Here is a 22191-nt window from a genome sequence, read left to right as displayed (position 1 = left end):
CGCCGCCGGCTCCTTGCGCAGGGCCTCACGGGACTGGTAGTTCGAGGCTGCCCCCGCGGTGCTTGCGGCCAGGGAGGGTAAACTGACTACAACTCCCAGAGGCAGCACGGCCTCAGCCGCGGGCCCTTCAGTTCCCAGGGCGACCCGACCCCTCGGGCGGAAGCGGCGGGATCCGACGGCCTTCGGCGGCCGGAGTGGGCGTCGCGGGAGTTTGCACCGTGGACTCGCGGTCGGCGCTGCCGCCTCTGCCCACCTCCTCCACACCCTGCTCTGGGCCGCCATGAAGGACTCGCTGGTGCTGCTGGGCCGCGTCCCGGCACACCCGGACTCCCGTTGCTGGTTCTTGGCCTGGAACCCCGCGGGAACCCTGCTGGCGTCGTGCGGTGGTGACCGTAGCGTCCGCATCTGGGGCACGGAAGGTCAGGCCCGGCCGCGCTGCACGACCCCTGCTGCCGAGGGTTCAGCGTGCGCGTAGCGTGGGTGCCGGGCTCAGGGAGTGCGCAGCCGTTGGGGCAAGCCGACCGGGAATGAGGTTACAGGCCAGAGGGAAGGAGGGAGAAGCCACCTTCAAGTTAGACGTTATCCACTCTGGGAAAGACTTTTTGGGCGAAGGAGTCGGCAAGTATTGGAAGCAAAAACGTCAGTAGGCTGGAACTGTTGAGGGAATTGTGATAGTTGCTGAGACCGGAAAAGGAGGAGAGAAGGGTGGTAGGAATGTAGCCTGCAGAGTAATTTGCGACCCAATGTGAAGTTTAAATTTTATCCTGAGGGCATTTGGGAGCCATTGACAGTTTTAAAATCAGAAAGGTGACTCCTCAGATTTGTTTTAGAAGGATGTCTGCAGAGGAAGTAGTCAGTTACAGCTTTCTGAAAGCATGTCGTTAAATACACCGATTAAGCCCAGCTTGGCTCCAGCTTGGCTCCAGCTTGGCTCCAGTACTAATCCCCATTATCCAAGGGCATTGATAGTGCTTCTGCACCTTCTTGTGCACCCAGCTCCAGAGCTTGGCCTGTCCTTTGCTTTTAGGTGACAGCTGGATCTGCAAATCTGTCCTTTCTGAAGGCCACCAGCGCACTGTGCGGAAGGTGGCCTGGTCTCCCTGTGGCAATTACCTGGCCTCTGCCAGTTTCGATGCTACCACTTGCATTTGGAAAAAGAACCAGGATGACTTTGAGGTAACCAGGCTGGATGGGAGCAGGATTGTTGCCTTTTTGCTTCCCACGGCTGGTTCAGGGACCTGAGCCAACCTGGGCTAACTCAGCTGTACCTATGAAAAGAACGCCGAGGATCTTAGTTGCTTGATTCTTGTTCTTCTTCCCTTTTCACAGTGTGTAACTACTCTGGAGGGCCATGAAAATGAGGTCAAGTCAGTGGCCTGGGCCCCTTCCGGCAACCTCCTTGCCACCTGCAGCCGAGATAAGAGTGTGTGGGTCTGGGAAGGTGAGTCTAGATCCTTCCAGATGCAGTGGGGAGCCAGAGAACAGACATCCCCCCCTGTGTCCCTGACAGAGTCAGCTTGTGGGCTCCTTTCTTTTTCCCTCCCACAGTTGATGAAGAAGATGAGTATGAATGTGTCAGTGTCCTCAACTCTCATACACAGGATGTCAAGCATGTGGTTTGGCACCCAAGCCAGGAGGTAAGAGTGCGGTGAAGTTTCTTGGTGGGAAGGAATTTTGGTGTGGAGGGTTGTACCCAGCCTTCCTCTGCTGTTCAGCCTCAACCTGACTTTTATGGGGATCTGTGTCTGTGACCAAAAGACATTTTTAATCCCTTTATAGAGATGGATCACTGGGACTGTCCTAGCTGGGAGAGGTATTGGAACTATTGGCACGTCCTGAGCCACATAGACAAGCACTGTTTTTCCCCCCCCCCCCCCCCCCCAGCTGTTAGCCTCTGCAAGCTATGATGACACAGTGAAGCTCTACCGGGAGGAAGAGGATGATTGGGTGTGCTGTGCCACCCTCGAAGGCCATGAATCCACTGTGTGGAGCTTAGCCTTTGACCCCAGTGGCCAGCGCTTGGCATCTTGCAGCGATGACCGTACTGTGCGTATCTGGCGCCAGTATCCACCGGACAACGAGCAAGGTGAGCGGCCGGTCAGAGAGCACAGGAGACTCCTCACGAGGTTCGCAGTCTGCTCAGGATCTAAGACACATAGACGAATCACAGCAGATTGGAGTAGAAAGGGGGATGTGCCACGAGAGGGCTGCCCAGCGAGTGCTGGACAATCAGGGAAGGCTGTGTGGAAGAAGAGCCATTTCATCCGAACTGGAAAGTGTGTATAGGATTTTAACACAAGAAGAATTTAACAGGAGAAGAGACTTCTGGGTGAAAACAGAACAGCATGAGCAAAGGCATTGAAGGTGCAAGAGCCTAGATTTACGCCAGGAACCATGATTCCTTTAGATGGAGCATAGGGTGTAAAGGATCTGGGGAGTAATAAGGTGGGTCGGGTGGCTGGTTGGGTTGGTTGGTGGCCTTAAAAGGCAGGCTAACTAGTCAGACATCGTCTGCAGCAAAAAGTTTTTAAAGAGCAGGACCTTTCCTTCTCAGAATTCTGCTGTAAAAATCCCTGTGTAGCCACAGTATGTAAGGCAGATCAGTACGGATGGGGACTGAGGAACAAAATGAGGCCTCCTGATTGAAGCGGGGGGTGAGGGAGGGCAGTTGAGGAGCTCCTCCCCTGAGGTGCCCAGGACACAGACATGTCTGAGGCTCAAGAGAAGTCTGTTGTGCAGGGGTGGCATGCAGCGGCTCTGACCCCAGCTGGAAATGTATCTGCACTTTGTCGGGCTTCCACTCCAGGACCATTTACGACGTTGCTTGGTAAGACCTCCATCCCCACACCCACCCATTTGGAGAGATCTTAGAGAAGACAAAACCCCGTGCTTCTCTCTACCACCTTTGGGAGTACATGGACATAGAGAGCAAGCCACCCTCATTTCTTCCGACCAGGCCGACTGTCTACCGTGCTGGCCTAGGGCCGGCTGGCCTGAGGTTCACAGGAGCAGGGAACAGACTTACAGACCCAGGCCTGTACCTACTTTAAGATCACAGGCGGTGAGGGCAGCACCAGCCTTGTGCTGGGGAGGGAGGGGGGGTCACACAGCCTCATACATCCAGAAATATTCTTGAAATTGGATTCATGGGTGCGGTTTTTATGGTTTGGTAACCCTGACTCTACCCTTATGGAGTCCAGAAAAGCCATACCATTCATACAGGAGAGTGGTCAGAGGGCAGTCCTAGGAATCTGTCCGGAGGAAATAATCCTAAACGATGAAAATAGTTGATGTGCATCTAAGCTTTACTTATATTAGCAAACGTTTGGGAATGACGAAAGTGACCTTAGGAGAAGTGTGGTAAAATTCAGCGGCCTATTACTGTTTAAAGAAAGAGTTAAGAATGACTTGCAGTAAGGGAAGCTGCTTATGCTAAGTGAGAAAAGTGCAGTTCAGAATCTTGGAGTTTTTTGGGTTGCCTGGGGAAACCTAACCTAGATGGCAGCCCTTGAAGAATTAGGGGGTGATGTTTGTGGCTGTGTGTTAGGGAAGCTTCTCAATAATAGACTTTGAGCTGAGGCCTGCAGTTTGGGAAGAGCTGCCCAAGGACTGCAGAACCAATCTCTTTTGCCTTATCTGCCAGGTTGGGGAGGGAGGAGCTGCCTGCATACTCACTGATGCCCATGTTCCTGCTAGGTGTCAGCTGACAGGGGCCCTGGCTACAGCTTGTGGGGATGATGCCATCCGTGTGTTTGAGGAGGATCCCAGCTCAGATCCACAGCAGCCCACCTTCTCCCTGACAGCCCACTTGCCTCAGGCCCATTCCCAGGATGTCAACTGTGTGGCCTGGAACCCTAAGGAGCAGGGGCTCCTGGCCTCCTGCAGCGATGACGGGGAGGTGGCCTTCTGGAAGTATCAGCGACCAGAAGGCATCTGAGCCACCTTGACTTTGGACAGAATCATGGTTCCCCAGAAAATGTCTTAAGACTTTCCCAGCCCCAAGAGGACCTGGAAGGAGCATCCTTGACCTTCATCTTAACTTGGCTCTCTTCCATTCAGACTTGGGTAGAAGTGCGGAGCCACAGAAACACTCACTCTCCCCCCCCCCCCCTTTGACACGGGGCCCTTCATAAAGAGCTACAGAACATCAGTGCGTCGTGGTTATGCCACAGATTTTGCCTGCTTCAGGGCACAGTGTTCAATTTTGAGGGGTGAATATAGTATTTATAGTCACCATATCTCTGTGTAGAAGGGGTACATCTTAGGCTTTTCAGAAATTGGAAATTTTATAGAAATAGGTCATCTGAGTCCCAAGTCCTCTTTCATAAGGACATTCACAACTTAAAAGAATTCCATGGTGAGTCCTTTTCAGAAATAAGTCCTACCTTCCTGATTTCTGGGTAAATTCTTACATTTAAGACATTCAATCAGTATTGAAGGAAATTTTTTAACGTAGGCTGGCTTAGAGTAAGACATGCTTCTGCTTTCCCTTAGAAACTTGTGTATCTTCTGTGCCATCATGCTGTGGTGGCAACTGGAAATGCTGAAAAATAAATGGGGAAGGGTGTGAAGCCTAAGAGGGAGTTATTACTGGCTACAGGCCATACATTCTCAGTGGGGCTGAAAATCAGTTCTTGGGTAGGGGGCAAAAAAATCGTAGAGACCATAATTAGTGGCTCTCTAATGAACCACTAGTATTAAATTTTCATGCTATGGGCAAATAGAAAAAAGACCTATAGTAAGGCTCATTAGGGGCATGATAATGAAAAAAGGTAGAGAATCACTCCTTAAGCTATCACTTTGATCTCATTCAAATTGTCTTCTGGAAGTCCCTTCCAAATGGGTTTTGACTTGAGGACTGTCCCCAAAACTACAGCCTTCACTGGCTACCACAGAAATCACCACCTTAGATTTTGAAAAGACAGCTGAGGCGGTGCCTAGCGCAGTGGCTCTCAGAGGGTGGTCCCAAGAGCCTCTTAGGGGACCTGTGTGGTCAGCTGTGGCAGGAGTCAAAGCAGCGGCACCCCATACTAGTGGTCAGTCTTCACTGCCTTGCCCTCACCTCGCTTAGAAATGTCCTGGATAGAACCAATTAAAAACTGTGTTAAATCTTGACCTTGAGAACACAGCTAACATGCTGACAGTGGGAAGCAGGATAAAGCCCTTGCGCCGCACACTCAACTAAGACTGTCTTGATGAAAAGCAGTTGTGCAAGCTGAACTGTCCTCGTGGCCCCATCTTGAAAAAACTAGCAAATTATGTTACTTAGACTTGGCTTATCTGGCAGACTTTTTCTGGGAAATGGATGGAGTGAGCCTTTCACTTCAAGGGAAACTCGTAGCGTTGCTAATGAAAAAATAAAGCTCTCAAGCAAAAAATAGAATTTTCAAAAACTTTTATTGCCACCATGAGCTTGACGTCTTCCCTAGGCTTAGACTTTTCTGATGAGATTGGTGGTATCAACAGATTTGGAAGATATGCCTAAATCAGTGAACCAACATTTTCCAAATGTCTAATGCATGATATTACAAAATCTTTCACGGTTAAGAAATTTATTAAAAGGGTAAGACCAAATAAAAATCTTTAAAAAGTGGGGGGGAGGGCACCTCGGTGACTCAGTAGTTAAACATCTGCCTTCTGCTCAGGTCATGATCCCAGGGTCCTGGAACGGAGCCCCGCATCGTGCTTCTTCTTCAGCAGGGAGCCTGCTTCTCCCTCTCCTGTCCCTCCCCCTGCTTGTGCTCTCTTTTTCGAATAAAGTTGTAAAAAGTGTAAGACCAGTGGGTTTTTTAAGATTTTAGAGAGAGAGCATGAGTGGGAGGGACAGAGGGAGAGAATCTCAAGCAGAACCCAACATGGAGCTCTATCTCACAACCCTGATCACGACCTGAACTGAAACCAAGTCAGATGCCTAAGTGACTGCACCACCCAGGTCCCCCCAAGACGAGTGGTTTTAACTGAAGCTTATTATTTGATGAGGTTTCAGATTCCGCATTGCCTTTAAAAAAAACTATCACTTGTGGAGTCTCAGTGTAATATCAAATAGCTAATCACCCGAAAAGGCTTTAAAAACCCTTTTCTGGGGGCACCTGGGTAGCTCAGTTGGTTGGGCGTCTGCCTTTGGCTCAGGTCATGATCCCAGGGTTCTGGGATCGAGCCCCGAGTTGGGCTCCCTGCCCGTAGGGAAGCCTGCTTCTCCCTCTCCTCCCTCTGCTGCTCCCCCTGCTTGTGCTCTCAACTGAATAAACAAAATCTTTAAAAAAAATTATTTTTAAATGCATTAAGTTTTGTTTTAATCCTTAGTATAGTAAACATCAATAGATAAAACCAATATGATAAAATATCTTTGAGGTTCTTAATTTTTTGGCATGTAAAAGGTGTCCTAAGATCCTATTACTTGAAAACTGCTGACCTAGAGAAACGCTTGAAAATCATCTCCCAATTTTATGCACATTTATTCCTAAATAACAGAAGGCAAGAATCTGAAGAGGAAAATTTGTAAATCTAGATCACAGAATTGGGAAAAGTTTTCAATTATCAATAGTCGCTCCTCGGATAGACCTCATTGGCTACGATACTGCCACTGAGCGAAGAATTGGTTTACCAAGACTGGGCCACACCCAGCTTGTGCATTTTAATCCCCTTTCTGGTACTGCCTCCTTATGGGAGGGGACACTGCAAATCTTGAGAGACTCAAGTTCAGTGTTAGTTCCTAACAGTGCTGATATCTGGGTAAAAAGAGGTGGGAGACAAGGGCATAAATCTGACAGCTATCTTTTTTGTTTTTTAAAGATTTTATTTGACAGAGAGAGACACAGCGAGAGAGGGAACACAAGCAGGGGGAGTGGGAGAGGGAGAAGCAGGCTTCCCGCCAAGCAGGGAGCCCGATGCGGGGCTCGATCCCAGGACCCTGGGATCACGACCTGAACCGAAGGCAGACGCTTAACTACTGAGCCACCCAGGTGCCCCAATCTGACAGCTATCTAACTTTGTTCCCTTCTCTACACTGACTGGAAAGGCTGCAGGTGACAGCCCAACTAAAGAGCAGCCTTGTCCTCTAGAAGTATTCATTATAAGCAAGTACTCATAAGCAAGTTGGTGGCTAAAAAAAAACAAATGTTTTTGGCCAAAGCCTTAGGTAGAGAAAAGAAACTAATTTGGAAATACTGCAAAGACAAATGATTTTTCCAAGTTACTTTATGAGACTGTTTGACAAAAGGAACTACACAGAACATGCCTAAAAATGCTGTACATAGTTTATGCTTGACAGCGTACAGGACACCTGCAGACACTGGATCCCAAGTCTAGACAGCAAGGCAGTAGGAGGGCCAAGTAGTAGAAGGGGGCTAGGACAGCACCTGCACTGACTGGCCAGATCTCACCAACAGACCTGGTCCCCACGTAACTGTACATGTTCCTGATTCAGGTGCAATTCTTCTCTCCTGTTTGTAAGAGTAAGTGCCTCTGGACTCAGTCTGAGTCACTGTCTGTCTCCGCTTCCTTCACGTCCACACTGAATTTGTATTCCTGGTCACATCCCATGTAAGCATCACTCATGAAATACAGGGTGTAATTGTGGGCACCAGTGGCTGGGGCCACAAAGTCAAGCTTCACCTAGAGAAAGCAGGCAGAAGTCAGGGTGAGCACGGACATAAGAAGAAGAATTCACACCCTGACGCCATCTCAGAACAAATCCTGGGTCCGGTGTTCAGGCAGAAATCAGGCTGAGCACGAACACAGGAGGAAGAATTCTCACCCTGACCCCATCTCAGAACAAATCCTGGGGCCAGTGTTCACTCACCTTGGCCTTCTGCTGCAGGGTCAGCCTCTTGATGGAGATGAGGCTATTGGACTTGGCATCGCCGATCACCACCCACCAGCCCTCTTCACGTTTCTGCAGTAACCAAAAGCCAAGAATTTCAGCATGTAGAAAGTGATGGCCACGAGACCATGAGAATGGTTATAAGAGTAGGGAAACAAAAACCAGATAGAAAGCTTTCTAAAATTTCGTCCTGGAGGTGCCTGGGCTGCTCAGTTAAGTGGCCAAATCTTTTTTTTTTTTTTTTTTTAAGATTTTATTTATTTATTTGACAGAGAGAGAGATAACGAGAGAGAGAACACAAGCAGGGGGAGTGGGAGAGGGAGAAGCAGGCTTCCCGCAGAGCAAGGAGCCCGATGCGGGGCTCAATCCCAGGACCCTGGGATCATGACCTGAGCCGAAGGCAGACGCTTAACGACTGAGCCACCCAGGCGCCCCTAAGTGGCCAACTCTTAATCGCAGCTCAGGTCATGATCTCAGGGTCAAGGGATCGAGACTCATGTCCGTTGGGCTCCTCACTCAGCAGGGAGTCTGCCTGAGATGCTCTCTCTCCCTCTGCCCCTCCCCTGCCAGCATACGTGCTCTCTCTAAAATACATAAATAAGGCACCTGGGTGGCTCAGTCGGGTAAGTGTCTGCCTTCAGCTCGGGTCATGATCCTGGGGTCCTGGGATCGAGTCCTGCACTGGACACCCTGCTCAGCGGGGAGTCTGCTTCTCCCTCTCCCTTTGCACCTCCCCCTCGCTCTAGCTCACGCCCTCTCTTCAAAATAAAATCTTTAAAAAAAATACATCTTTTAGAAAACGAAATAAAGGGGCGCCCAGGTGGCTTAGTCATTAAGCGTCTGCCTTTGGCTCAGGTCATGGTCCCAGGGTCCTGGGATCGAGCCCCGCATCAGGCTCCCTGCTCGGCGGGAAGCCTGCTTCTCCCTCTCCCACTCCCCCTGCTTGTGTTCCCTCTCTCGCTGTGTCTCTCTCTGTCAAATAAATAAATAAAATCTTTAAAAAAAAAAAGAAAATAGGGCGCCTGGGTGGCTCAGTTGGTTAAGCGACTGCCTTCGGCTCAGGTCATGATCCTGGAGTCCCGGGATCGAGTCCCGCATCGGGCTCCCTGCTCAGCAGGGAGTCTGCTTCTCCCTCTGACCTTCCTCCTCCTCATGCTCTCTGTCTCTCATTCTCTCTCTCAAATAAATAAAATCTTTAAAAAAAAAAGAAAATAAAATACAATTTCCTCCTAAAAGACAATTTAGTATAACTAAGATTTTGAAACTGTCAAAACATATCTCAAATGAACCTGTTTTTTAAGTAATGAATTCATTGTTGGTTCTGGCTCATTTCCTTATTTATTCCAAAATACTTTCTCCTGACATTCAGTGCTTGCCAATGAAGCCAAGATTCCGCCATTAGAGATGTAGTCTTTGGGGCCTGGCAGCTGAGTTCCTCAGAAACCCTTTTCAATAAAAAGCACCTGTGCCAGATAAGCAACACATGCTGCCCTGGACACGAGCTTGCCAGTGGGCAGGATCCAGAGCAGACCATCCCCGTCAGAAAGTCCAAGTATTCCAGTTTAAAGCGCTCTTTCCCCAGAACCTATTAAACCACTAGTTTGTAAAACGAAACATTACAGTGTATCTGGTTTCTGCTTTCAGTCTTCAATTATTCTCTAATATAAGGGATCAGATTTTCTTTCTGGTGGTAAAGAACCAAGTAACTGGACACAGAGTTAAATGGCAGTGAGAAAGGAAGAGAAATACCAACTAGAAAAGCCCAACTATCCCGGAGCCATTTAAAGAAAATTCCTCTTAACAATCCTAGAGATTGACAATACTATATTGTCACAATGACCGGTCACCTGAATTGTCTTCAAGCAAAAACAACAATGACAAAACCACCCACGGCCCCAATATTAATTCTTGGCCTTGTGTCTTGTCATTACCCTAAATTTCCCTCCCCCGGTGACAATGTACCCTTGAAATCTGAACACTAGCCAATGGATAAGGCCTCCAGAAGAAACCTCATGCTGCTACTTAAAAATGGGAGTTCATCTGAGACACCTTTCGACGGTTTTAAAGTCTTAGTTATATCAAACTGTCTTTCTGGAGGAGATTTCAGGAAGCTTTCTATCTGGTCTTTACTGCCGTCCTGCTACCAGGACCCACCTGCGGAAAGAGAGGCGCGATCACGGGGCCTGTGACTTCCTCCTCACGCTCCAGCTGCACCAGCACCACCACTGGCCCACCGCTGTGGGGGAGAAGAGCAGGGCAGCGCCTCAGCACCGTGGCAGGGGGCTCGGAGCGCACCGTCCCGCTGGGCCCAGCGGGGACCCTGGGGCAGGGCGCCTGGCCGGCCCGCGCTCACCTGCGGATGCCATCCTTATCCACCACCTCGTAAGAAAGCTCGATGTTCGGGTAGCGGTTGCAGAAGCGGGCCACGTCGGCTATCTGGCTGTCAGACAGCTGAAGCAGTGCGTTTCGTTCTTCATCTTCCATCTCCATGATGTCAAAAACGCTCTCCACTCCCTGCAGGGGGCATTCGGAGGTCAGGGAAGGAGAACTCATACTAACAGCAAATGAAACCCGGCTCCAAACAGCTGCTAATTTTACTTCCTATGCTATCAGATCATCTAAAGACGTGGCTTCAGAAAGAACACAGCCCGCAACTGTACAACCACCGGACTCTCTAGTATTTCAGTACGCAACACCCTCAGAGACACTCAGAGAAACTCCAACTCCCCCCGACCGTGACTCACCTCCGACAACCCCTTCAACTGCCCCCACCTCCCAGGACACTTGGCTTAGCCACCCAACCGTCCAGGCCCAGGCCCAGCTCACCTTATCTGTGCACCGTTTAATATGCTCTGACGTGAAGTGTGGCAACTGTTTCAGGTAGGAGTCCTTGGACCACATGGCTTGGGTGACCATCTGGGCCAGCTCCATCGCTGCCAGGGCAGGGCTAAGCCACCCGTTGCTGGAAAGGACGTCCACACAGGCCTGGATGAGCCGGATTGCCTGAACAGGGGTAGGAGTGCAAGAGAAGGCAGGCTTGGAACTGCTACTTCATAGGCCACCCCTGGCCCCTCCACTCCACACCCATACGGGCACCCACACCTACCTTGCTGAGGATTTCCTCCGTATCCGACTGCAGCTCAGCGCTCAGCTGCATGCGGGACAGGTGAGCCTGCAGAAGCAGGTTGGTCTTGACGTGCGGGTCATTGAACTTCGGGTTATTCAGCTTGTGGGGGACCTTCTGAGCCAACTGGAGGGGAAAGAAAAACAACTGGTGATGAACACATGGCCCTGCCCGAAAACAGCTCTGGGGCCCAAAGGACCACCTGCCCCATGCTCACAACCCTTCAAAACAGAGACGTGTGGGTGATGTGCTGGGGTCTTCCTGTGGTGACAAGGACACCATGTGCTCTGGGCACAGAGGCCAACTTTCAACTCCAAAGAGGTTGTCCTGAACCCAAGATGTCCTCACCTGCCTCAGGAGGTTATCTTCATGGTGCCGGATGGGAATGTTCTCATACTCCGCCGCATTGGAGATGATCTCAATAAGCCCTCGCACTTTGGTCTTGGCATTCAGGGACATGCTGAAGAGCTCTGACAGCCAAAGAGAAGGAGGAAGGGGAGGAGTCAGAAAAGAAAGAGGGAGGAGAGTTAATTGCCTAAGCTACCCTACCCCTGCACTACCCCACGATCCATCCCTCTGACCCACACACAGGGCACCGGAAGGCCTGGGCTCGCTCATCCCAGTGGGCTGCAGGCCCCTGCAGAGACTTCTTTAGCTTGGGCTCCCCAGACAGCATCCCCTGCCGGCCCCTCACCAATGGTGGTGTAGTTGATGTAATAGTAAGCAGCGATCATGCCCAGGTTCAGGGGTGCCACATCCATCTCGTCCTCAATGCTGATGCACTTGGACTGCTCCAAGTCACTCAGGGTCTGCTCCACGAGCTCGGACAAGTGGTCAGACAGGTGGCGATGGGAGATGCCTGTGAAGGTGAGAGAAGCAAGGCGTCACTAGGAGATGGCCGGCAAGGGCTAGGAGAACCACAAAAGGACACTGTGCACCCCAGAGCCCACTGACCCTGCAGGTTGTAGTAATTGGGGTTCTGGGTCATGCGGCGGTACAGAAAGGTCCAGGTCAGGTAGTCCACAGCGTCCTGCTTGTTCTCTATGGTCTTGGTGACAATCTCGGCATTGAAGTGGTCGTGCATACAATGATCCAGATGGGACTCTACTGGCAATGGCTCATACAGGAACTTTTTGAAGAAATCCTGCGGATTGGAGAAGGAGAGATAGTAATAAAGAGTCAGTGACAACATGGTCACAAAGGAGGGCCAAGGGCAAACCAACAGGGAATGGCCCTTGCACAACAGACACAGCTAATACAACAACGGAAGAAACCACTGTACCGACAAGGTGAACTGGGTCTGCACCTGGAAGGTTGGGTGCGTAAGAAGAATGCTGGGTGTCGGTGTAAGTGGAATGTGGGGTGTGTATGCCTGTTCCCACCAGCATCCCTGGTTATTCTTACAATGGGAACAGGGATATAGAAGGTCATGCACGCCTAACAGTACCTGAAGAACCAGCCAGAAGGTAAGGACCTCAACACATGGAGTCAACAGCAGCAACAAAAACAGAGGGCTACAAAATTCCATGTGAGGCTTATTACAAAAGCAATGTGGAAAATAAAAGAAACAGAATTTGATAGAAAGAATGTAAACAAGGAAAGACAACTATTAAAAACTCTACTGTGAGGCCCAGGATCTCAAGAGGGTGCCCGAGGCCAGGACTGACCTTTTTGGAGCCCTGGCACATGATAACACAGCGGCCCTCGTCATCCTGCAAAGGGCGGTTGGCATGCCCCACCATCTGAAGCACGTCGTAGATGGGGTAATCCACATACCTGGTGACAGAAGAGAGAAAAGGTGACGAAGGTGCATCAATACAGAGACCACAGTCAGGAGGCGCGGACTCCCTCGATGTCAAAGAATAAAATGCGAATATGGGAGACAGTGGCAAATTACAGCTAACCCCTGTGGTTAGGACTACTTGTGCTCAGGTACTAGTGTCCCTTGTTTATCTCTAGATCACTGCAGTTTTCAAGTGTAAGAGTTAGGACTTTGCTGCTCAGGGTCCCTGAACCAAAGCTAAACCCAGCGAATACCCAAAGCGAGTAACTCCCTAATAAAGGATCAAATATGTAAGTCAAGCTTCCCAAACAACTGCGTATTTCATGAGTTAGCAAATCACCTGACTTAAATCTAAACCTAAAAGGAATTTCAGACATTAAAGATAAGCCATAAGTAACATTCATTTCAGGCAAAAAAAAAAAAAAAAGATCTACATTTTGAGAAAAAAAATATTAAGAATTAAATCATTCAAGGGGGGGGCGCCTGGGTGGCTCAGTTGGTTAAGCGACTGCCTTCGGCTCAGGTCATGATCCTGGAGTCCTGGGATCGAGTCCCGCATCGGGCTCCCTGCTTGGCGGGGAGTCTGCTTCTCCCTCTGACCCTCCTCCCTCTCATGCTCTGTGTCTCTCATTCTCTCTGTCTCAAATAAATAAATAAAATCTTTAAAAAATAAATAAATAAATAAATCATTCAAGGGGCGCCTAGGTGGCTGAGTCAGTTAAGCGTCTGCCTTCGGCTCAGGTCATGATCTCAGGGTTCTGGGATCAAGCCCCGCATCGGGCTCCCTGCTCATCGAGGAGCCTGCTTCTCCCTCTGCCTGCAGCTCCTCCTGCTTGTACTCTCTCAAATAAATAAATAAAATCTTAAAAAAAAGAAAGAAATCATTCAGGCTTTTTCTGAGAAAAACCAAACCTTTTCCTGGTTCTCCAACTTGCTGAAATACGACAGACTAACCACAGAAGCAAAAGTGAGTGTAGGTCCTAAGACTAAAAACTCTCAGACACCTGGCTATGGGGGAATCTCAGCTGGCTGTTTATCTCCCTTAACACGTTTCCTTCATCATTTCTGGATCTGCAGATGTTACATTCATTTTAGGAAGATTCCCATTAACGCAGAGCATAGTGAGACTCACGCATGAATCTTGCCATTGTAGTACTGGGTGTCCATGATGATCACCAGGTGAGCAGCCACATTCATGCCCCAGCAGAGACTCCGAGAAGCTACCACCACCTGGATGGCCCCTGAGCGGCAGAGGGGAGAAGACGACTGAGTGCAGGGCTCCCTGGGAGGATTTGTCTCCTGAGCAGGAGGAGGGCAGGAGGGGCTTATCTCGTGCTACATTTCAGAACTCACAGCAAAGCTTGCTGGGAAAGAGCCCTAATAAAGACAAAGGGCTAACACAATACCGTAAGAGGTCGCTCCATGCTGCTAACGCCCTGCTCGGGAGATTATGCTATAGGAAATGGGGTAATCCTGGAACAGAATCCCCAGCCCAGGGAAAGCTAGGCTTAGCTGTCTGCCTGACAGACTGGCCTTGCTGATCGGGAAGAGCTAACGCCGCCTCAGTCATGGGCTGGCTCAGTACACAGCAGCAAAACTGAGCCGTGAGGGACAGATTTGAGCATCAGAGAGCGCCAGTAACTGCGGCAGGAGCGGCTCCACCGAACAGAGTCCGTGCAACGCCACAGGTCAAGGAGGGACGGCAGCACACAGGCCACCCAGATGAGACTCACAGTTCTAGCATTTACTACACCTCTAAGTCTAACAGCCTTGTGAGCGTGCTATCCATGGAAAACCAGGTCTACTGGTCAAAGGTCCTGGTCGAGAAAACCAGGTTCTTAAGTCCTATCACCTTACGTGCCTGCCTGTCTCCTCATCTAGCAAGCAGACGTGATATTCTACCCACGTCACAAGGTTACTGAGAAGATCAAATGAGGTGAGACAAAACATAATCAGAAAAGTATTTTGAAGATGATTAGTGTGCTGGAAGGAAGCATCACCCACATCCCATCGCCTGTGATACTCTTAGACAGAACCTCCCTCTGGGCCACAAGACTTTTCACCTGAGCTGAAGAGCTGTTCCACCAGGCGTCGCTCCATGGGGCTGAGGCCCTCGTGCAGGTAGCCCACCCCATTTAGCAGTGTTTCCTTGAGCGTGCTGTCACTTAGCTTCTCCAGGTATGGGATCAGATCCTTCTCGGTGCAGTGCAAGAACCTAGGTGGCAGGGGCACGGATTCAGCTCAGAGCACTTCCAGTCCCTGGCAAGGCCCTTCCAACCATGCCGCCAGCCGGCCCCTAGCCCAATGGGGCTGACGCCCACCCTCATAAGCAGAATGCCCTTCAGGGTGAGCCCACCTCAGTGACCCAACTCCCCCCTCCCACCCCGTCCCCACCCTGCTCCACCTCTGCCGCTGGATGTCCGCCGCACACGTGGTGAGGATGTCGATGGCAGTGAGGCGGGTCTGCTTTCGGGATGGAACAAAAACAATGACCGGCTTCTTGGGAGAGTGTTTGGTGATAGCGTGGTACACAGGCTTGGCCATGGAGAGCAGGCGGGTTTGTGTGTGGCTGATGTTGAAGCCCTGGAGATCGAGGGAAAGAGACAGAAGTGAGAGCTGGTCCTCCGGCACGAGGCCACGCGGCAGCAGGGAGAGCGGGGAGAGCGGGCCCCACCTGGATGTGCAGCTCCAAGGGCACGGGGCGCACGTTCGGGTGGAAGTTGAAAGTAGAGGTGGCGCTGCACCCCAGCCAGTGGGCCACGTCCTTAGCGTTCGAGAGCGACGAGCTAAGTGCCACAATGCGAATGGGTCGCTCAATCTGGGAGGAGATGTAGCGCATCCGGGAGCAGATCACTTCTAAGACAGGCTGGGACATTGCGGGGGGGGGGTCGTCACTCCAGGCCCAGGCACCCCATCCCCAGCCTGCACCCTGAGTTAGCCTTTCCATCCGGCCCAACCACCTCGAAATGACTGCCTAACTCTTCCTTCTAATTAGAAGCTCTCCTATCTTTGGTTCCACCTCCTCCATGGCAGCCAATCTCCACTAAACAATGCTCTTTACTAAGAGTACTACCAAAAAAGTCTCACACCGTCCCTTTGGAATAAAGTGACAAGCAGAACCCTCTTGGAAGAAGAAGCACCTTGTCTCTGGCCTCAGACCCAAACATAAGTCCCAATGCCAAGGCCACTCAGCCAATCACAGCCCCTCTCCTGTGCTTCAAGGTCAAGCCATACCCCGTTCTCGCCCCCGATAAGGTGGACTTCATCCACCACGAAGAGGTTGATGTTCTGGACATTCTTGCGCTGCTTCCACCGCCGAGAAAGGATGTCCCACTTCTCAGGGGTGCTGATGATGATATTGCCCTTGCCTAGAAGCTTCAGGTCTGTGCTAGTCTCCCCCGTCAGGAGCACCACCTTCTTGTTGAGCCTGTCCTGGAACTTCTCATACCAGTCCATGTACACCTGGCATGCAGGAAGGGCAGAAAAACATCAGGCCAGGCCTCGTTTCATTTTTAACGAGACAAGCCTGAGAAGCCACAGAGACTTGTTGATCTGTACATCTCCAACTACTTTACAATCCCACATTAACCTTTAAGGGATGGTAGCATCTTCCTTCAGGACACAAACTGAGGACATCAACAAAAGAAAACGGGAGTCTTGCCACCACTGACCCTGCAAATTTCAAGGGCTTAGAGAATTCTGATCTGGGCTCAGAGGAAAAGAGCTTCCGGCCAAGTTCACACGTGACACAACACCATGGCACGTACCTGCTCCGCCAGAGCCTCCATGGGGGTGATATAGACACAGCGCCCCTCTGAGTTCTGCAGCAGCATCCGCAGGATGGCAAATTCTGCACAGATGGTCTTCCCGCTGCCCGTCGGGGCCCCCACAAACACATTGTCGTCACTGTTGTAGACGGTGTTGAACACTGGAAGCCGGCAGAGCAGCAGGGGGGACATCCAGGAGAGAAGAGACTCAGACCACTCCTCAGAACAGAGGCCACCAGGAGAAACTCAGCCAGCCAGCCGTCAAGTGCCAACCATGAAGGACTACCTGCAGTCGGCCTACTACACCTCTCCCCCTATTTTCTCCCTCTCACACACAGGCAACAGAGGAAGAGCCCGGACCAAGAGTTCAGGTAGCACGGAGTTTCACAGGATGGCAGAGGGAAGTAGGCCAAGTATCCTGAGCTTCTCTGCGGGTCCTCTCAGGGACCAGGACGCAGAACAAAAAAGAACTGGCTACCTTTCTCTGCCCCTCCAACACTCTCCTCTAGTCCCTGGAAATGGTCTAATAAAGAACGAAGGTAAAGCCTCAGTCCTGGCATTAAGACTGGTTAAAGTCCAAGCTCTGTTTATTAGCTGGTTCAGCTGAGGTGCCTTTCCCTGCCGAGTTTCCTCATCTGTAAAACAGGACACTAATAGTACCACGAACAGTAAATCCCTCACAGGACCGGGGGGAGGCACAAAAGAGAAAACACCCAAATGTACTCAGCCAAAAGGACTTAGAAAACAGGGCATGCTCTGGGAACGTAGCTGTTACTGAAAACAATGAGGGGAAGGAGGCTTCCGTCAATGCCGCGCACTCTGGCTCAATACTTGAGCAACAGGGGCATGGATCCAGCCTCCTGAGCCTGAGAAACAACAATGTACCACAGTAAGATCTTGTTCTACTGACCCTCCCCCCAGTGACATGTGCAAAAAAGCAAAGGAAGGGTGCCTGGGTGGCTCAGTTGGTTAAGCGGCTGCCTTCGGCTCAGGTCATGATCCCAGGGTCCTGGGATCGAGCCCCACATCGGGCTTTCTGTTCAGTGGGGAGCTTGCTTCTCCCTCTCCCTCTGCCTGCTGCTTCCCCTGCTTATGCTTTCTCTGTCAAATAAATAAAATATTTTTAAAAAAGAAAAGCAAAGGAAATCGAACAGTAACCAAGGACTGAGAAGGGAAGAAGTCCTGGGGTGCTCCCACAGTCGGCTCTGCTGAGCTCCATCTCCCTGAGCGCCCTACTGCCCTTCTTGCCACAGAAAACATCTGTCTCTAGGGGACCTTAAAAGGCACCCGAAGGAAATGACCGCCTGGGGATGGAAACGCTTACCTTGGGTCTGGATGGGGTTGAAAAAAGGAAATTTATCCTGGTAAAGGCTCTCAAAGGCACTATTTCTCAGGGCAGACACGGGCAAGGGCTGCAGGTCCAGAAGCTCAGTTGGAGGTGGGTACTTCTCTGGTAGGATCAGGTGCCGGAAGGAGACAGGCAGCTGGGTCTCACAAGCTGCCAAAACAGAAACGGGAGGGGTCATGAGCAGTCCTCCCTTTACCTGATGGCCCCTCAGAGCCCTTCCATGCACGCCGGAAACCCCAAGGCAACAGAAGATAGTATCACTCTGACCCCAAAGTCCAGTCCAGTACAAAGGGCAAGACATGCTTACGATCCCCCAGAAGACCTGCCCGTCTGAGAGCCTGCAGAGATACACTCACAGAGCCAGCGGTCAGACACCACTCGGATGAAGTATTGAGGAGGCAGCGGTTCGAAGACAGGCACGAAGAATGTAATGAGGTGCTCATCCTGGGCATACTTGGCCTTGAGTAGAAAATACTCGTGGTGGAGTATCACCTCACTGTCCACATCCTCCACCAGAATCCAGAATGCCTCTGATGACCCGTGAACCTGTCAACACAAGCACAAGTGAAAGCACGTGAGCCAGCATGGACGCACAGCTCCGATCCAGCTCTCCTCAGGAGGGAGCGTGCTGCAAGCAGGCCCTCCGCCAAGCAAGGCCTCACCTTTTCGTCCCACTGGAAGTCTGGCGTGATGGTCAGCTCCACTTTCAGGGTGGAGCGCGTGATAGGCTGGAGGTGCACCGACAACTCCAACTTGGGGAAGAGGTGGACGTACTTGTGGATGGTCTTCCCCATCTTCGGCATGCGGATAAGCTCCCCTAGGAGGACAGGAGAGTACAGGGGCTGCAGCCCAGCCTGCCAAGCACGGCTGCAAACCGGGCCCTGAGGGTGAGGGGCACATTCCACTCCAGTGCGCAGACTCCTCCCCTCATGCGCAGCACAGCCCAGAGGTTTCGAAGGCCCGAGACCAAGAGCTGGCCTCGTTACTTCAGGGGGCTGTGAGAAGCAAACACAGGCCAAGAGGGCACCAGGCCGCAGAACTGCTCAGAAAGATGTCTGAGCAGTAAGGACAAAGAGGAGAGTTTCCCACATACCTATCTCATTATGATTCAGGTCATACAGGCGCTCAAAGGGGAAGTTTTTCTTCTCGATCTTCTTCACTACTTCCTCAGGGAGTTTCCGGAACTGGCGCAGAGGACACATGGACTGCCACCTAGCCAGGACGAAAACATCGCTGTCAGTCCCTTGCGTCACAAACTGCCCTCGCCATGGCTTCCAACAGGTTAGCCGTGACCACACAAAACAGTCGTTAATGGAAAGCATCCAAAACTGCACCAGCAACAACACCTGAAAGCCCTCACTCCCCACCCCTTTCCCCCTACCCCCGGGCTCCACCCAAAGTGCAAGTCCCATTTCATGAGTGAGGGCTGGAGATAAGAGCACTCCAAGGCTTCCCCAGCGTGCCCTCAGCCTGGGGACCTTAACTCATGGTGACCAGCTTCCAGGTCCCCGGGCCCTTACATGCGCTTGTCAATCATCTTGCAGAGGTTCAGTGTCTTGTCTGTAAGCTGCGCCCAACCTCGGTTCAGGACAATTTCAAAGATGGCACGCATCAACCGGCCAGCCGACTAGGGAAAGAGAAAGTATTCGCTCTGTTAAGTCCCTACTATCCCCAGATCTAATGAAGCCACCCAACACAAGGCTTCATTACCTGAAGGCCTGATGCAATTAGGCACACCACTCAGAAACAAAGTCCCTCTGTAATTACTGTTCCCTTTTATATAGGAGATGCTTGCTGAACACAGAATAGTTAGAAAAGTGCTGCTCGAGCTCACGGTACACCTTAACCTAATACTCACTGCATGATTTTAAAGCTTCGGCTCACTTAGCACTTAGGGATCTAGCAAGAGTAAAGATGCTAGTGACTTGCCCTTAGAGGTAAAAACAAAGCAGAGCTGAGAGCCTTTTGCCATTTCCGGATTTATATCCGAGCCCAGGGGCCACAGTGGGAAGTCATTCTTTGTAGGGAAGCAGACACCATGTCCATGGCTCTCCCCAGCACTCTCTCTCACGGCCCTACCTCTCCGCATGCTCAAGGCTGGTGCAACAGAGTGGCTATACCAGACACACAGCAACCAACGAGCCTAACAGGGCAAAACTTGGCCTTCTTTCCCCCTCACTAGGGTCAGGCCTCCTTTCTCCAAGACGCACACCAGCACAGGGCTGTGAGCTGTTAACGTCTCTTCGGGCAGCACCACTCTGCTCTCACCTGAGTGACATATACCATGTCCGCCATCAGCGCAAAGCCCTCCAACTTCAGCTGCGAGATGAAGGCCTGGAGCAGCACATTGATCTGGAAAAAAGCAAGGATGGTCAGAAGGTGGCCAATCACTGAACAGTCCAGGCCAAGAAAGCGCATCACACTTCTGTTCTGGAGTCCATGCCAGCTAAGATCTTGCTTTAGAGGCATTAATCACTACTCCACATAAAAAGAACACGTGAGAAGGATGCAAAAACTGGGAGAACCGAGCAGGTCACCAAACACAAACTCGAATTAGGAGATTACAAAACCACCGCTCCTTCTCCCCAGCAGGGGGCGTGCTCACCTTCGCGCTGGGCTCCTCAATGCTCTCCTTCACCGGGATAGGCACCCGCTCTAGCAGCTTCTGCAGCTCCAGCTTCTCCTCCTGCCACCAGAAGGAAAAATGTCACGGAAAAGCCAGGGGACCAAGGAGAGAACCCATCCAGCACCTCGGCAGGGAGTACCAAGCCCCTGTCCCAACAGGCTATGGGGACTCACCTCCCGCACAGTGATGTTCTTGAACTCTGAGGACAAGGAGAAGACTCTGAAAAGCTCAATCTCGCTCAGGGTGGGCTTCAGCAGCTGGTTGTAGGTCTGCACCGTGTCGTTGGTGATGTAGTAGTGGCTGGCGATGCGGCCCAGCTCGGTCACCTACACGGGAGGACACTCAACCCAACAGTGATCAAGAACAAGTGGCCGAACTCTCACTGCGGACAACGGGTGCCCACCGGACGGACTCACAGCAACGCAAGCTCCCGGCCCACGCACATGAGCAAAGAGGGCACAGTACCCTGGCCAATGGTGAGCTGATACCCACACAGAAAAGACAGCTGTATTAGGCACCTCGACGAAAGTGACAGAAAGGAGGTACCAGCAGGCTCTAGTAGGCCATTTGGGAAGTTCCCAGATTCAAAAGCAATGGTCCAATTGCACCTGTTTTTCTACTGTTCCAAGCAACGGGCAATTAGACGGGCAGTACCCAAATCAAGAACGCATTTTGAAAAATTATCTCCTGGGGCTACCACTTTTACTGAGACCTTTGCCTCAATCCCTCAGCCCACTCACCTGGAAATTGCCTGTCTTCTTGTCATACTTGACCAGATTGTTCTTATCCAGCATCAAGGCAGCAGTATGAACCAGATCCAGTCGGCGCTGGTCCAGCAGGGGATCCCCCTTGAGGTCATCGTGAGAGATGCCATAGAGGGTTGGGGATCGGAGCATTCGGATATACAAGTAGGCATAGCCCAGCCAGTTCACCGCATCCTACAAGAAGAGAAAGCTCGTGGGTCTTAGCATGGAGAACTTATGTCCAAACGAAATGCTCCCATAGATCGCTTAGAAATTAATCCCCAGGGGCGCCTGGGTGGCTCAGTCGGTTAAGTGGCTGCCTTTGGCTCAGGTCATGATCCCAGGGTCCTGGGATGGAGCCCCGCCAGGGAGCCCGCTTCTCCCTCTCCCTCTGCCTGCCTCTCTGCCTACTTGTTCTCTAGCTCTCTGTCAAATAAATAAAATCTTTAAAAAAAAAAAAAAATTAATCCCCAACTACAAGAATGTGGATTTTGTTGTCTTCTGAAGATTTTTAACATTTCATTATTAAAGAGACAGAGCGTGCTTTCTGAGGTCTCAGTAACAAGGTGAACCGTCTGCCACAGACTTGACAAGCTTCTAAGAGACTACTTACATCAAAGATGTGGGGTGCAGGGTTGGAGGACCCTGGATGCCAGTGGCCCACAGCACCACACCGGAGACCATCCCACCCCTGGTACCTTGACTTCTCCTGAGAAAGCAAGAAGCGCCAAAAGCAGAGCCCTTCCCTACCTTGGCATTCTGCACGTTCCCCAGCACGATTTCGGCATTAAGCATGTCAGGCAACTTCGAAACCATCTGGCTCTCGATAGGAAGCTGCTGGTTGAGGAGGGACAGGTAGTACTGTAGCTCCCCGTGAGATGTGATGAGGATGCCTTCGCCCTTGGTGTCATACTGGGGTCTTCCAGCACGTCCGAGCATCTAGGTCAGAGACAGCAAACCAAGAGGGCTGTGGTCACA

At 51.1% G+C, this 22191-nt stretch overlaps 2 protein-coding genes and 1 non-coding gene across 3 annotated transcripts in view; 1 reads left to right on the top strand and 2 right to left on the bottom strand.

The window, feature by feature from the left end:
• The first annotated feature begins 111 nt into the window (after nt 1-111).
• On the top strand, nt 112-5383 carry CIAO1 (cytosolic iron-sulfur assembly component 1). The gene is made up of 7 exons (XM_035001004.1): nt 112-419; nt 1028-1176; nt 1330-1441; nt 1549-1637; nt 1885-2086; nt 2740-2827; nt 3697-5383. The coding sequence occupies exons 1-7, from the start codon at nt 281-283 to the stop codon at nt 3935-3937; spliced, it is 1020 nt and encodes a 339-aa protein (XP_034856895.1). The 5' UTR covers nt 112-280; the 3' UTR covers nt 3938-5383.
• Nucleotides 5384-6459: 1076 nt separating this feature from the next.
• LOC118008369 lies at nt 6460-6595 on the bottom strand. The gene has a single exon (XR_004678675.1). It is a non-coding gene; the product is annotated as a U4 spliceosomal RNA (small nuclear RNA).
• A 582-nt stretch (nt 6596-7177) lies between these two features.
• SNRNP200 (small nuclear ribonucleoprotein U5 subunit 200) overlaps nt 7178-22191 on the bottom strand; it is a 31157-nt gene continuing 16143 nt past the window's right edge. The window contains exons 20-45 of the mRNA XM_035001002.1: nt 21964-22152; nt 21211-21408; nt 20644-20796; nt 20450-20530; nt 20113-20196; nt 19365-19471; nt 18938-19056; nt 18507-18661; nt 18201-18390; nt 17821-17994; nt 16497-16657; nt 15964-16191; nt 15404-15595; nt 15134-15312; nt 14793-14944; nt 13862-13970; nt 12614-12722; nt 11901-12090; nt 11641-11805; nt 11295-11416; nt 10929-11072; nt 10649-10825; nt 10176-10336; nt 9977-10058; nt 7802-7894; nt 7178-7614 (exon numbers count right to left, since the gene is read on the bottom strand). Coding sequence (XP_034856893.1) covers nt 7471-7614; nt 7802-7894; nt 9977-10058; nt 10176-10336; nt 10649-10825; nt 10929-11072; nt 11295-11416; nt 11641-11805; nt 11901-12090; nt 12614-12722; nt 13862-13970; nt 14793-14944; nt 15134-15312; nt 15404-15595; nt 15964-16191; nt 16497-16657; nt 17821-17994; nt 18201-18390; nt 18507-18661; nt 18938-19056; nt 19365-19471; nt 20113-20196; nt 20450-20530; nt 20644-20796; nt 21211-21408; nt 21964-22152 — 3858 coding nt within the window. The 3' untranslated portion in view covers nt 7178-7470. The remainder of the gene's footprint in view (nt 7615-7801; nt 7895-9976; nt 10059-10175; nt 10337-10648; nt 10826-10928; nt 11073-11294; nt 11417-11640; nt 11806-11900; nt 12091-12613; nt 12723-13861; nt 13971-14792; nt 14945-15133; nt 15313-15403; nt 15596-15963; nt 16192-16496; nt 16658-17820; nt 17995-18200; nt 18391-18506; nt 18662-18937; nt 19057-19364; nt 19472-20112; nt 20197-20449; nt 20531-20643; nt 20797-21210; nt 21409-21963; nt 22153-22191) is intronic.

The sequence above is a fragment of the Mirounga leonina genome, unplaced genomic scaffold (genome assembly GCF_011800145.1).
Source record: "Mirounga leonina isolate KUSES-001 unplaced genomic scaffold, KU_Mleo_1.0 Mir_125, whole genome shotgun sequence".
Classification (NCBI taxonomy): domain Eukaryota; kingdom Metazoa; phylum Chordata; class Mammalia; order Carnivora; family Phocidae; genus Mirounga; species Mirounga leonina.
Note: the sequence above shows the minus strand (reverse complement) of the source record. Positions and strands in the feature narration are given on the sequence as shown.

Excerpts from the sequence above, each read along its gene's own strand:
- CIAO1 (XM_035001004.1), top strand. The coding sequence starts at position 281 with ATGAAGGACTCGCTGGTGCTGCTGGGCCGCGTCCCGGCACACCCGGAC. Across the intron at positions 1,638-1,884 it reads TTTGGCACCCAAGCCAGGAG|CTGTTAGCCTCTGCAAGCTA; the intron begins GTAAGAGTGCGG and ends CCCCCCCCCCAG. Across the intron at positions 2,087-2,739 it reads TCCACCGGACAACGAGCAAG|GGGTGGCATGCAGCGGCTCT; the intron begins GTGAGCGGCCGG and ends TCTGTTGTGCAG.